The sequence below is a fragment of the Bombus bifarius genome, unplaced genomic scaffold (genome assembly GCF_011952205.1).
Source record: "Bombus bifarius isolate JDL3187 unplaced genomic scaffold, Bbif_JDL3187 scf7180000008140, whole genome shotgun sequence".
Lineage (NCBI taxonomy): Eukaryota > Metazoa > Arthropoda > Insecta > Hymenoptera > Apidae > Bombus > Bombus bifarius.
Genome location: NW_022884468.1, coordinates 816312 through 832492, shown reverse-complemented (window position 1 = coordinate 832492; position 16181 = coordinate 816312). Strand labels below are relative to the sequence as shown.

Genomic DNA, 16181 nt, shown 5'->3' with positions numbered 1-16181 from the left:
TTTATTGCTATCTTAGAATTAGATAAAATTATACGTTTATGCACACAATAAGCTATTTATTATAAATGATAAATGAAACATAAAGGTACAACAAAATAAAGAAAAGATGTAACAGGATTTACGAATGAGAAGTAGCAAAACTTATCAAACGATTTTTTCGTTTGACATTTGTGGCATAAATTGTGGTTGCTGACAGGGAATAGAAAAAGTCTAGCTTGGGTATCAAATCAAATCAACGTTAGTGAATATGTTCATATTCTTGTTTTCGTCTATACACTCGTTTTGGGGAACATAAGTTTGGAACATGTGAGTTTAGAGTTAATTTGACATACGCTACGAATTTTCAAATTTGATTTTTTCGAAAATGGGACAACAGGCGAAAGAAATTTAATGAAAGATCGCTTTTCTTTTATTTTCTTCCTGGAATCGGGTATATGTTTACTCCTTCGTCTTATAATTTGCTTGTATAATACTTTTGTCATGGTAATATTTTATCTTGCTATATTTGGTGTGATAACAATTCATTTTGTACCTCTGTAATCTTGTCAATGGTCTATTAGACGTTACAAATTATCTAACATTACAATTTATAAGTTCTAATCATTTTAGGAAGTCACATTAATATTATCATGAATGAAATTTCATCGCAGTGGATCTTCTTTATTTTAAGATAAAAGTCGAATAAATAGTGTTTAATGTTTTATAATTATTCAATAACAAAGGAAAGTAGAAAAGTTGTTACTTGCGTTGGTCGAAAGCAACATTGTGATGATATCATCATATCTGTATATTACTGTATATTATTATATATTATCATATATTATATATATAATACAAAACGTTATAACATTAGGTAATGCAAGATTTACATGGGGTGAAATTTTATCCTTCGAGGTTTAGTAATTGACAAATATTTAAGTTCATTCTGTGACATTTATCATGTCCAAATTTATAATATCGTTGAAAGAGTCGATTCATATAGCACAAATTGTAGACGTCAATATCATTAATCATCGAAAGCTCAAAGTGATTCGATATAGAAACGCTGGTCAAATTTTCGGTCCAACGAGCGCTAAACGATTGCATCGAGAAAACGATAGCGTTTTAAGATTGTAAATGAAATAATGAAATATTCATCGTCAGCTTAATGCTTATAAACAATAAGAAGTTAGGAAGTTTGAACAAAGTCACGTACACGCAATAGATAAAACAGAAGAACGATTTAAATAAAACAAAGGGACAGGATTACTGAAAGTAAATGAAGTTCCTGAGAGGAAAAAAGGAAGACGCGAAACAAGATTTAATAATAAGGCATGAAAAGACTTAAAATAAACAACTTCAGAGCCGCATAAAATAACAGAGAAAGTTGAGGCAGGTTGGCGAGTAAAATCAGTTGTAAGAAATGCACTTCCTCGGTAGTTAACTTCTAGTTGGACTACTTTGTATGGGAAACAGCATAAAGTAGATTTCACGGAATCAACTTTGTTATTGTAACGAGTAGATATCGCAACAATATTCCGATGAGTTTTTATACAAAAGCTATCGCTAAAATGCTGAAAAATAAAAGTTTGCATATTAATTTTACAATGCTATATTAATTCTTTACATAATCATTGATTATAATGTAGCGTGTACGCCAGAACAAAAGAATATTGCAATTGACTGATCAATTTTTCTAATTGTGTTTCTATACCTTCAGGTAAAGTTTATCTTTACGAGTTACGCAGTTCTACTGTTATCGTTATTGGAAACGTTTTTCGGAACCGCATGATGCTTCATAATATAATGTACAGCGCCACAATGTATACTTGTATTTCTCAAATAAACATACGAGCCAAAATCGTAAAAACTAATCAAATATAACATTTTCTCAATCGTCAAATTTTGCCCGAGGAAATTTTTCTGTAAGGATAAACATGATCTTTCAATTGTTGAACCTAACTTTTAGAAATTTACTGATCCTTGAGTGAAAACAACTTTCAAAAATACATTATACGTTAAAAAATCGTTGATGAAATTAATCTTCGCAAACGTATCAAACATAAAAAGACCTTTGGCGTCGATTCTAACGAGGAGATATGTTTGTCTATTAAAAATTCTATCTACTTGAAAATCGATTGCTTAAAATCAGAAGGAGGATCTGTCATGTTTTTGGAAAAAATGAACTTAACTTTTATATATTATAATTTGTTCTATAACATAATCGGGTTTTAACCTACATTCGATTACTATATAAATACTTAGTGAAATAATTTATACGCAAATAAACCACGGAAATGGAAAACGTTGATTCCATGAATTTTGTGTGTATATTCGTTCGAACACAACAGAGATAAACAACAAATAAAGAAACAAGGGACAATTGATTGATTTTTTCTCTAGTATCGAAAACAAATTGTTCGTGATACATGCTTTCGTTTATTAATTGTATTACCTATCGCAACTAGCTTGCATTTTATTCGCAATTCTTAAAAAAAAAAAAGATTATACATGGCAAGTTTCAAAAATGCATCTAAAATTAAAGGTCATGCTTTGTGTGGATTGCAAAACCAAAAAGGGATATAAAAATCATATGTACATCGAATCATTAATTTTAGTCAATTGCCAAATAGTATACTGTTTACAACCCTATTTCCTTATTTATTCCGTTAATTCATAACTGACAGAATACGATATCATGGAAATAAAACGAAGTCAATAAATAGTGTCATATAATGAAACTTAAACCTAAGATACCATCATAATATTAGGTTATCCGAAAAGTTTCTTTTTATGAGGAAATAATAGACGCAAAACGTTTTTCGTTTTATATTATTTTGTCGAATTACGTACGATCCATTTTGTTCTGTTAAGATAAACACCGCGACATTTCACAGACTTGGTTTCACGTTTATATGAAGGTGCATTGTAGTAAAAAACACGTTTGTTAAAGAAAGACACTTTTCGGACAACCTAATACATACACCATCGCTCGAAAGTACTCGGATTTTATCGTAAACTGCTATATGTTATTAGCTATTTTAGATACCTAAAGAACGGAGAGAAAGATTTGAGCATAGAAACTGTGTGAATTCAAATTTTATAATTTTACGTTGCAATTTTGTTTTATCTAACTTTTTTTAGTTTGTGGCCGTTAATTCGGTTTACTAGTCTTTCCGCGATGTAGTCGTGCGGCCACATCTGTCCCAGCCACGTTATAAACTGTGGAACATCTTTTTCTCAAAAAACTGGCGAAACAACGTGCAGCGAGAAATTGTGTAGGATCGTCGTACGATCTTCATTATGAATACGTATCCCGCGGAGTTTAAACCGTTCTCCATGGTTTTCCATTTTCCCGACGAATATTGAAACACGAATTAACGTCTGTGCACGTACCGACACATTTCTGGCGGAACGCTTGCATGAAAAGTAAAATAGAACAAATAAACTCAGCGACATTCAACGCTGAGAAATAAAATTCTGTCGTAAGTTTAGTATCTAGTTGATTTAAGTGCTATTTTTTTATTTTTTGCGACGCTGGAAATCTCTAAGATTCGAAGTAAACGTTGTATTCAGCTGACTGTGAAAACTAAACCAATTGAGAAACGACGGAAATATTCGAAGAGAATACACAGTGATATTACGCGTGTAATAAGCAGAGAGAAAATTCTTTTTGAAATTTAAGATCCATACACAAAATACTTATACAGAGTGTTCGATTTTAATCTATAATTACAAAGTACTTGCTATATGAAATAACGGCCCAGAAATTGGATGATTTCGAGAGGGAGTATAATTCGGTGTAGTTGGATTTTTTGTAAATTGTCGCGTGAAATAAAAGCGACGTTACTTGCGCTTTTATGTTTGTGTCGTCCTTCATGCCAATGATTTTTATTGGCCATAAATAGTTTTATATTTTCTTGCAGGAAATGACGTACTGTTTCGCTGCTGCTTTATTAAAAATTGCGATTCCATTAGAAAAGATGTATGTGACCTGTACATGACAATCTACAAATCCGATTACATCGGATTGTGCTTTCCTCGAAACCATTTAATTCTTTTCTGCACGATTTTTTTATTCTGCAAGTAATAACCTGTGTACAGTTAAAATGGCAAGCGAGTGGAATATTCTATTTTTATTTCATAACCGTAGCTTTTAGACATAATGGTTTATGCAAGTAAGTGATTATATTCGTAAATACGTGTATATGTGAGTACTTGTTAATCTCTATTTAATGCGCGTTTGCTTTTCTTGCGAACAAGAATCTGATTCGACAGTACATAGAAGATAAAGAAGCGACAATCGGCTCTTGTGTAATCGATTGATGATAGATGATTGCGATAATTTTGAATACTACACTTATGATTCACTAATGGAGATTGGTAATCCTTTAAAACAATATTATATGTATTGGAATGAAATGCTTTCGCAGAATGCAGCTGAAGATATGTCCAGGATCTCTTGCATAATCCAATATTAATATTTTTTTTACTAATATTCTAATATATCGATCTTTCAATCGAATATCGCTAATATTTTTCGAGTGGAACTTCTCGTGAAATTTTTAAGTTACAAATTATAATTTTGCATTACTGATCAATGTTTTTGGTAATAAAGAAGAGAAACTTAGTCACAGAAGAAATAAAACTCTGGCGAGCGCGAGTGAATTTTACGAAATTGTCACTAAAGAAACTTTCACGATCCGCGTATAATATCTTTGCCAGCATCCAATAAGAACTCTAAAAAAACAAAGAATTCTATTCGAGAAGAATTTATCGTGTGCTTTGAATTATCGTTTTCATTTGTTATCGATCGGTTAAACGAGAAACATACTTAATTCACGCGAGGCAGAAGGAAATGATGGGGCCGATACCGCAAAACCTTAACTCAAGAAAAATGTGCTCTCTTATCCGAGAACTGTTGTATTATTAACACATCTTACACTACCATTGTGCATACAGAATGTTAAGAAATAAAGATCTGAAATTTTACTTTACTTTATATTATTTATATATTTAATATAAATATTTGATTTTCTTCTCAAATCTTCTGAAACCTCAAGAGATAGAAACTCCTAATTGTTTATTGTTTATGCAGTATGAAAGAATTGTTCTACATACTACAAGAGCTTTTTTCAAATCTACAGGAGCAGAGAATCGAAGACAAAATTTAAAATGTTCAATAGAAATAGATGGTACGTGGTACATGATTTTAATTTTTATATTAAACCGAATTCATTTTGCTTATACAATTTTGTCCCGCTGCAATGTATTGTTTGAAAATTACGATTGATTAAGATACGTTTAGCAATGAACATATTTTAAGGGTCGTAATTTCCCGGGAATTTGTCACTATGAAAATTATCTTCTAAGGAGATTACTGTTTCTATCGTATCAGCTATATCGATATCGGGGAACAGAAGATCACCGATTATCGAATAATATAAAGCTAATCTATTAATATAATATAAATCTGTAACATATAGAATAGTTACGAGTGTCATATAAAACGTAACGATATTAAAAGAAAAGAAAGAACAGAACATTTTATGTTTGCCTATAGTATATGTTCTAGTCGCTCGTAGAATATCTATTACCGTACCATCATGTACTTATCACAGGATGCCGATAAGCGATTGCAGCATGCATCGATAACCTATTAAAAAAATGTTTTGAGGATATATAAAGGGAAGACACAATCTTACAATTAGTCAGGGAATCATATCACTTCTGTCACGACACGAAGAAACTACGACTAGAGAAAGAATACCCTACGAAGCCAAGATGAAAAGTAAATTTCTTTTTTATTTAACAAAATTCAATTATAATTTGTATGTTCTCCGATTAAATATAGAATTTTAATTATAGGAACTACATATGTTACGTCACACAATATATATTATATAAATACGTATAAGTATGTACATTATGTACATGTAGGTAATATTTACCAACGATCTCTTATTCACTTGATTCTTCTGTTGCTTACAACTGTTGCGATATTTAAAAATATTAATAAGATATTCGCAAGAAAATCATGGAAATATACTCACTAAACTGACGCGGAATGTGATTTGCATCACATGACGTCGTCAACTGTGTAAACGAGTGTATTGTTCTAACTTCAGAAATTCATCAATTGGTCCGATCTATAATTTAACTTTGAATTTAGAAAGAATGAATTGCATTTATAAATTTTTATTTATGAAAATTTATAAAAAAGAAACATATCATGTTATTTACAGAGGACAAACATGTTGCCAATTATAGGGAGTATTAGGAATAATAATTATAATTATTAGGAAAAAGGTGAATTCACTTTCCAAGGCTTATCGCTATAGATAGATATTCGAAATAGGCGGTTTCAATACTCTTAATTGAATGTAATATTAAAAAGTAAATGTTGCAGGATGCAATATTAAGCGATATCGATTGGTAAATTTTTCAGCAATGTTTGCGGTAGTCCTCGCTACGGTCTTTCTGGCCTTTGTTTCTGCCACTCCACAATGTCCATCCAATCAAGATGATGTTGTCTTAGTTCCGAATCCAGTTGACTGCGCATCCTATTATGCCTGCGACGGTGGCGTTGCATACTTAATGAATTGCTCTGCCGGACTTCTCTTTAACCCCGAATTACGAGTTTGCGATTGGGCAGAGAATGTAACCTGTTCCGTTACGCCTTCACCCAGCGCAGCACCAACTGAAGTACTTGAAAATTCCAACGAAGAATCCAGCGAAGAACCCAGCGAAGAACCCAGCGAAGAACCCAGCGAAGAACCCAGCGAAGAACCCAGCGAAGAACCCAGCGAAGAACCCAGCGAAGAACCCAGCGAAGAACCCAGCGAAGAACCCAGCGAAGAACCCAGCGAAGAACCCAGCGAAGAACCCAGCGAAGAGTCCGACGAAGTTATCAAAATGCCCAATGCAGAACCTTGCGCAGCATCTAGCGAATCCAGCGAATCCGGTGAAGGATCTGATGAACTACCTATTTATAAGTAAAGAATCAGAAGTTTGAAGGTATCTCGGACTTTACTGTATAAAATATATACAATATATATTTTATACAATAATATATTGTTACTATTTATACGGGATGTTTCAGAATCACTCTTTTTGTCTAAAATTGTCCGATCTCAAAATTCTGTACACACGTTTTGAGCTATTGCACATTATTATGTATTATAGTGATCGATATCGCGCATGAAATATAATTAACCTATTATAATCCTATACCGTTTCCAACTTATTTAAATATATATATATATATATATATAAGTATATATATATATATATAAGTATATATATATATATATAAGAAAGATAATATATATATATATATATATATATATATATATATTATCTTTCAATCAAACCTTTCGTATCACGAGTACAAATATTATATATACTCAGAAATTACACGTATTTGTGATACGTTTCGAATTATCGTTAAGTGAGATTGTATTTTCATCAACGTAACCATCCAAGTCTTCAATAACGTAAACAGTATAAACAACTATTTTTAATAATAGAATAGGAAATTCTTATCTCAGAAATGAAAGTTCTTATGTTTTCGATAAAAGGGAAATTCTTTATACAGGCTGCACGATGTGTAACTGACTAATTTCAAAGTTCCGTCATTCTGGAACGACGCATCGCGTCGCTTTTTCTTCCGCCTTGACAAATGTTTTATGCACGCGTGGCAAAATAATTCTGAAGCTTTACGTATTTCAAGAGCGAGAAAAAATTGTTAAAACATTTTGAGTCGTTATGCATCGTGGACAAATCGCCGGCGATCAAAAACTGTTATTAAACTCGACGACCAAAAGCATACGAATTGATATACTCCGATGAATCTAATAATCGCCGGATACTTAACGACAATACGTAACGACACTTTATCAAAGTAATTCATCGATAATGATGATTTTACACAAGCTACATTGGCGATATCACCTGGCCACTTAGATCACCTGATTTTAATCGCATCGGATATTCCTCTTGAAGTTTTCTTAAAAGTAAGGTGTATATCAATAAACCAAGCACGATCGAGCAGCTTAACGATACTGTTCAAGAAGCGAACATGTCTTTCGCGAAAATGTAATGACAGATACGATTGAGAGGATTCGACATGTTCCGTGCATTATATGCGAGCATTAACAATAAATGATTTGTATTGAAAAGACTGTTGTTTTCTATTTTATCTAAAAGTTATTGATAACGAAAATTATATAGCGTTCGCACTGTATCTGCGTCGAGAAAGAAAAGGAGAATACATATTTCTCCCATTCGGAGAAAACATTCGTTAGAAGACTTATCATGCAATTAACTCAAGTTAATTTGACAGAAAGAAAAGTGAGTACATTGAGGTGGCCGACGTTCTCCTCATTAATTGAAATTGGATAGGATTTACGTTCGGGACAGTTCAACGTTACTGTCGCGGATCATTTCGATGCAAAGTGTAATCACTGGCAAAGTAAAGAGAAAGGGATCCGTGAAATATTCTGTGGAACCATTAAGCGTCCCAAAAGTTCGGCTTACGTTTCACGGAATGCAAGTCGTTTAAAACTTTCCCAGGCAATCGAAAACATCAGTATAACTTTCGTTCGTTTTCTTCGGCAATTTCCACGCTTGTGAAACTTCAAAAAAGATGAGACTTCTCTCGTTACGACAATCTTGTGTGGGAAATATGACTTGAATGCATGGTAATGAATGAATTCATTGTGCACTTGTTTTGTATCTCTCTCAGTTTAAAAATGAAAGAAGTCAGCGTATGTACAACGTAAACGAGAGGGACGTCGGTCGATCAAATTGAATCGATTGTCGCTGTAGCGATGCTAAATGCGAAATTTTAGACGTGTAATTGTTTTCATATGTATACAGCGAAGTCGGTATTTTTAGTACAGTTGATATTTATGCAAATTCATATTTTTATGAGGGTAATTAAAGAACTAGGTAGGAAATTCTTAGTTAATACGGACTAATTCATCTTAGAAAGGAAATTTTGCTCAGCAAATTCTTCTCCACCAATCGATATTTTTTCTTATCATTTTAATTATGTTTAAACGTACGCGAATTAAATTCCACGAATTATTTAAGATACTTGGAATATCTTTTATGGAATGTTCAACCAGCGTAACTATCGCGAGAAATACTTTTATAACATTAAAATAAGATAGACACCTGCGTAGCTGGAATAAAACTCGCATGGGGTTCCAAATGCTTTGTAAAAGAAATGTGAGCATGAAATTTAAAAAGAGCGTTTAAATAAATTTCGCTAGCAAGTTGAGCAACAAACGAATTGAATGTAACGTAAAATGTCATCGATAAGGTGCGTTAAATATTTCAAAAACTTCTGCATGGAAGTTGTATATTGAAACTACACTCAAAGCAACGTATCCTCTGAGTATCATACTTCAAAACTATCAGATTGTTAGCAACCCCCGGGAGAAGATCGATACCCATTGATTTGTCACGGAATGGATGCTTTTTCCAATATTGGATTTCATTATGTACGATCAAAAAACACGCTTAAACATCTTCTGACTTTTCTACAATAGTACAACGAAATTCTTGAATGCAAATGAAATAAATAAATAACATAACATGACGTAATAGAAAACATAATGGAACGCAAAACAATCATTGAAAATTGTGCAAATTGTGCAAATTTAAATACACCGCCCATAATGTTACATGAAATTGATTGCATATAAAACGTAAGTACTTCTATGCAAGTACATGAGTACAATGTGTATGCTAGCTACAATGTGTATGTGGCTGGTAGCGTTACTTTACTAAAGCAAACTACCAAATATCCAATTAAATGGCACGTACATAACACAAAGAAGGCAAGTTAAATACCTAGGACTCCACTTAGACACACAACGTACATGGAAACAACATACTAAATCAATTATAGACAGAAATACTGGCTAACTCAGCATAGAAAATAAGCTAATAATCTACAAAACGATAATAAAACCAATTTGGACGTACGGAGTACCGCTATGGGGGACAGCAGCAACGAGCCACATAAATAAACTAGAGTCGCTACAATCGAAGATACTGAGATCAATAGTCAACCCCCCATGGTATGTCAGAAACGAGGATATACGCAAAGACTTAAAAATGCCAACGGTCAAAGAAGAAATCGGCAGGTACGCAGAAAAATACAGGGAAAGAACGGCAACACGTCCAAACCAGCTGACTGCTGAAGCGAACAAAACTCTCATAGAAAGAAGACTAAAAAGAAAACACTCCATTGACCTCACTAAGGAAATAAAATAGTCAAATTCGAAGATGATATTCCGTTGGGGGTAACCATCCACGTGTTATTTAGCAATTAAGTTAGAAAAATTTACCAAATGTCCAGCTAGCAAAATTGTAAAGTACAAATTAAATAATAATAAAAAAAAGAACTTTACAAAAGAGCTCCGAAGCCATAGGCCTATGGGTATTTATAAAATTACGAAAAGCTTGCCTATCTGTGACCGCTGCACCATCTGTGCAAGGCATGATCCTAGAAAAGGCTATGATGCTGAGAGACTCTTCAAATTGAAAATGAACCGAGAGGAACAGAGGAAGAATAAAGGACTACCGCGTATCCAAACAACGGCATTGATGGCACACGTTGAGGATGAGAAACAAAGAGAAAGCAAGGATAAGCCGTGTTCGCATGGTGGCAGCTGGACCGAAACGATAGTACTGTTCAATCTATCTCTACTGGAACATCTCAATAACAATTACTTTCCGCAACATCGACGGTATTTAATTCACGGAAACGTGCATGCGTTACGCCATGTCCCGCTACATTCACCGCAAGCCATCGAAATGGCTGTCGCCTCTCGCACCACTTTCCGATCTTTTCTCTTCGCCTTGATTCGATCTTGCTACGACTCCATATCTTCTCGAATGGGCTAATAATCGTGTATCTGGACCATTATCACCCTCGAGAAGGGCGAGTTGCGAACCGATAAGCTGACAATTTCGGAGAACTTGGAGTCGTTCGAGCGCAAATATGCACCGGATGCACATTCTACGCGCGTAACGTACACAGCCGTGCGATCGCTTGCACACGTTCACGCCGCTTGTCTGTATTAGAACGGGGGCGGTTCGCGAGGGAGAGGGTCGATGGGGGTGGTTACTGGGATTTTCAGTACGCGCGCGATCGCCGTGCCGAAAACACGGCCGCAGCGTGTCGTGCATCCCTTCGGCTGGATGGGCACTCCGTTCTCTCCGTGACGATCTCGAACTTGTTGATGTATCTCGCGGTTCAGTCTTGAAACATACGAGACAAACCTAACGAGATTGATATCAACGGTGACATGCATGGAAATTTTGATGGTTCGTGGAGTGTGTGAATTTGAACGAAGAAGTACCAGACTGTGATAAACGATTGGCAAATAAAATCGACACATTGAAACGTATGTAGATAAGTTACGATAATACGAACCAATCGGCAAATGTAGAATTAAAGTTGACGAAAAAAGGAAATTCGGGGCTTGTGAGCAAAACGATCGGTGAAAAATGTCAATCGTACGTTTCAATGATGTTGCACCTATGGTTCTATTGAAAATTCGTTGCTTCAAATTTGTAACGTCCTAACAAATCCGATAGTTAACTATAAACGCGGTAGAGCATTCGAACGTAATTGTCGATCGAAGTTGGAAACTGTTCGCGGGTGGCGGAAGATTTCTCGAAGATTAGTTGACTGACTGTTTCTCGTTTCGACCTATCTACCTAACATGTTCGGGTGCACATATAAAGAATCAGAGACTTGGAGAGAGACTGGTAACGCGGTGGAACAGAGGAGCGTAAATTAGGTAGGTACATGTGGTCGGGGGTTGGAGGCAGAAATTCGTGAACAAGATCAAAGGAAGACCGGGCCCTTTCTTTTTCCGTGCGCGCCGCGGATGGACGTGCTCTGGTTCAGGAGAATGAATTTTCAAGAACGTTGCAATCGTACAAGCTGGTTTTGTTCTCGTAGCGTGAGGTATTTTTGTTTCACGGTCGCTGCCACTTTGGAGGGAAAAAGGTCGGCCCGGTGATGTATTATGCCGGTATTGTTGTCAGAAGTGCGCAATACACAGAATCGGTAGGCAAAGCGAGAGCCCAGTGTAGTAAATCCGCGATCGATACCTTTTAATCTCTACACTCGAAGGTGCGATACGTTTCGAGTGTTCGTTACATCTCGGTATTGTACAGATGTTCGTTCCGCGTCGTCTACGGGTTACGACAGCTGGCATAACCAAGTCATTTAATTAATTGATGAAATTCAAAAACTTGCCGGTTTCGCTTAGAAGACAACGAGACTTCTGTGCCGAATCGAACTTCTGCATTTACATTTATCCAGGGATCGACATCTATCTCTTCGTAATTGCGTTTGATTTCGATGAGACGCGTTATCGATGGATTTTGGGTTTATGATACTTTGATAAATGGATACAACAGATAAAATCCAATGCAATGAGTTAAGTTGCAGAATCTTTCGTCTCTCTGAGGGAAGCTTTTGACGATATGCGAATAGGAGTCATCGTGAACGAGACAATGCATAGTTCTGTAACAGGCGAAACTTTTTCTACCCCTCTGACTCTAAATATTTTTTTTTGCACCGCGACACGAGGGCTGTGTAAGCATTTTTTAATGGCCCCGATCGTTCGATTTAAATGATGAATGTTGCATAGGCGTAGCGAGTGTTACTACCTCCATATCTTTAATTCCTTTCCGAATTTATTTTCAGCCACGCCAAGGAAACCGATAACCGTGATAATTTACGCGCAAAAATTTTAACTCTTGAACATATTAAAAAAAAATCACACGTCGTATTTCATGGAGAGAAATAAAGAGTGATAGGTCAACGTGGAACCTAAATTCATTTTTAGCGTGAAATGCAATTTTGTAAGTTAGTATAACTTAAACACTTTCGAGCTGAAAGTACACGAATTAAAAAGAAATCTAAAGAAGAATATCGCATTACGATAAAAGATTAATATCAATCCAAGATCATAGCGTATGAAGCGCAAAATTGTATTCTCCCTTCGCGTAAAAAGTGTCTACCCTCCAATTGATTACAGCATTCACATGTGTGAAGCATGACATACATATGTACATATATTGTCAATATATTTTCAAATATTCCTAACATGTTCCATATTGTCTGACTTTACATGCATACGTACATGTTTCATTCATGGATGCGATTCAACTAGATTGTTTGATGTGGATAAGCGAATCATGTCTATCAAATATAGATATAAGAAGGTACTGACTCTTAGAATTTACAGAACATTATTACTTATCATCCAGCAAATATATACTTGTCATATTTTTCTCCAATGATCAATATTTTACAATGATTCTGTATTTATTATTCTCTTTGACGGCTGCTCTAAAATCTTGAGATTTTAAATTTCCTTTCCTCAAGATTATTTTTTAAGAAATTATATTTTATCACAAATTGCTAATGTAACGTAGTTAGCGATAGTTTGCCGTTTAAAGTATAATGCATTGTACACCGCATGTTGCATTTTTCAGTTCTAATATAAATTTAAATACTTGTTCAATTTTAATATAATTTATAGTACGAATTTGAGGCGTTACGCGCGTAATTATTATTGTTATTACGTTGCATACACAGCGTGTATTCGATACATACGTGCACAAGTTCGCCAGGTCTCCCCGAAATATTTCCAATATGCCGATAAAATCAATAAGGTGATGGAATTTGGCATATAGGAATTCCGTTTTCAGTAATTTGTCGAATTCAGTAATTTACTGATTTGAAACTTTCCGAGAGAATGGAATTCCTGATGCCGGAAAGGTGTATGAACTCATTGCAAATTAAATATTTACTTGTGCGACACTTTTACGTCTGGATCGATTTGGATCAAATCATATTTTTCTACCATTAGAAAATTTCTCACGTTTGAGTAAAATGTTGGGATTGCTATTGACATTAGTGACTTCGCGCCTCGCTATATTATAGTGAATACACTTAGAACAGTATCTTTGATTTTGTCGTTGAAAGAAAAATGAAATCGAGGTATAACGAATTCGAGGATCGTAGCCGAATGAAACGTAGACGACGAGTTTTGTATTTCTAAGCGATAGAAATATAAAACCGGCAAAATGAAGATTAAAATGGAAGAGGAATTTTGTTTCGATTATTCGTTTCGAAAGACAGAGAATATTAAAATGTTGGTACTTTCGAGGATATAAAACATATCTAAAGAGAAATGCAAAATCTGGAAATAACTGAAATTGTCAAGCTGAAATGAAAATACGAACGAAACTTATAAATTATAACGTAATATTTGTTTCATGAAGATTATTTACTATCAATTAGAAACCTTCTATAAGCCGAAGGTCTCGAACTTGGACAACTTTTAAGACAATGTGTAACGGCAAGCTAAATCTTCCACTCAAACAAGCTATCCTACACTCTTGGGACCTGGCATCTTGATACTTATATAATAAATCACTGCCTTTATCATGGGGTTTTGCCCCTGCAACACGAAGGAAATTTCCAGATCAGTGACACATGCTACAACCGAATTCACTTGTTGCCTGATATATTAAGTAACCTATCATCAGAGAAATATATTACGACAATAAAGAATCTGTTTTACAAATAAAAGAAAAGTTTCATTTTAAAATTCTTCGATAATTGATCAAGATTGCGGAGTATATACCGTCGAAGAATATTAATCACTTGAGTTCGATAATTGCAAAGATACGAGTACTTCTGGTGACAGAAAACAATGTCTCTTATTATTAATTATTCTTCGTCATTTCGGTCCAAAAATTTTGCTATCAGCCATATTTCCTAATTAATAAATATTACCTCATCTTGCGTTCAAACGCGTAACCCTCTGATACTTTACAGCGATCATCGAAAAAATCGTTCGAATGCCAATTTATACACCCATCGAAGGAAATGGAAGCCAATGAAAATTCATTGAAATTCGAGAGCAAAATTGGCGATCCGAACATAACTAAAATCGCTGTGCTTGCGATCGCGGTCATGGGTGAGAAAAAATTACGATATTGCGGGAAATCACCCATTACCCGTGTATCGTTAGTAACGACAACGACCGCGCGTTTCCTTCGCCCGAAAAATCCGCTGGCGAAGCCAAACGCGGCGAGAGAGCAGAAGATTTCTCGTGCTTGGGACGCAATCTTACCAAGGAAATGTGTCCACTGTTCAAATGATATTACTACATCTTGATAACAGTGGGGATTTCTTCTATAAGCGTGATTTCAGGCAAGTGCCACTGGCGTTCCGCCAGGAAACCATGCTTCCGAATTGCCTCGTTAAATTCCCCATAAATACATAGTTACTGTTAGCGACTACGAGAGAGATTCGCAAAACTTGACATCTTCGGATGAACGTATCTCGTAATTTCGTACTTATGAGTCCACTCTACATGTCCACAGGGTGGTTGGTAACTGCTGGTACAAGCGGAAAGGGGGCGATTCTACGCGAGAAAAGAAGTCGAAAATGTAGAATAAAAATTTTTCGTTCGAGACTTTGTTTCCGAGAAAATCGACTTTGAATTTTCGCTCGGTACGCGTCCACTTTATCACGTCTCGTTATAACGGATCTCACTGTAGATCGTTGTCTCGATGGAAAAATTTAAAAAACGAAAATTAAAAAAAAATTTTTATTCTATATTTTCGACTTCTTTTTTCGCGTAGAATCACCCCCTTTTCGCTTGTACCACCAGTTACCAACCACCCTGTATAATACTACTCGTGGGTCTTTTCATTATGTCACGATATAACGCGCATAATTATTCGAATACGTTGATCAATTTGTTGGAAAAATATATGAATTCTGCTAAAGTGTACGAACAGATGTAAATTAGTGGATAGAAGCAGCGTTTGCTAATTAAGCTAGTTACTACAAGTTTGTAGCACCAATAGGTAATAAATTAATATTATGGGAAATATCTGTACTAAACTGTATACTTAAGGTATTTGTAGCGTAGATCGACTTTCTTACAATTTCTTCGAAATTTTAACGATACGTTACTCGGTGTGTTACCTATACGCGATTCAATTTTTAGGGAGTCTAGCTTTATCGAAATAGAGATATTCAGCTTTAGAATTGAAAGTTTCAACACGCAATCTCGTTGTAGTAATCCCCGCTGCAAAAATGACTTTTCGTTTGATTACGGAAATAGCGTTCTTACAAAATTGTT

General features: G+C 35.0%; 2 protein-coding genes across 3 annotated transcripts in view; both read left to right on the top strand.

Annotated features, from left to right (window-relative positions):
* The first annotated feature begins 5637 nt into the window (after positions 1–5637).
* On the top strand, positions 5638–7175 carry LOC117208588 (chondroitin proteoglycan-2-like). Its single transcript, XM_033449817.1, has 2 exons — positions 5638–5770; positions 6428–7175. Exons 1-2 carry the CDS (start codon positions 5764–5766, stop codon positions 6976–6978), a joined length of 558 nt encoding a protein of 185 aa, XP_033305708.1. The 5' UTR covers positions 5638–5763; the 3' UTR covers positions 6979–7175.
* Positions 7176–11147: 3972 nt separating this feature from the next.
* LOC117208557 (tyramine receptor 1-like) overlaps positions 11148–16181 on the top strand; it is a 99886-nt gene continuing 94852 nt past the window's right edge. For both annotated transcript variants that reach the window (XM_033449775.1, XM_033449774.1), the window contains exon 1: positions 11148–11801. The gene's annotated coding sequence lies outside the window, so the exon portion shown is untranslated. The remainder of the gene's footprint in view (positions 11802–16181) is intronic.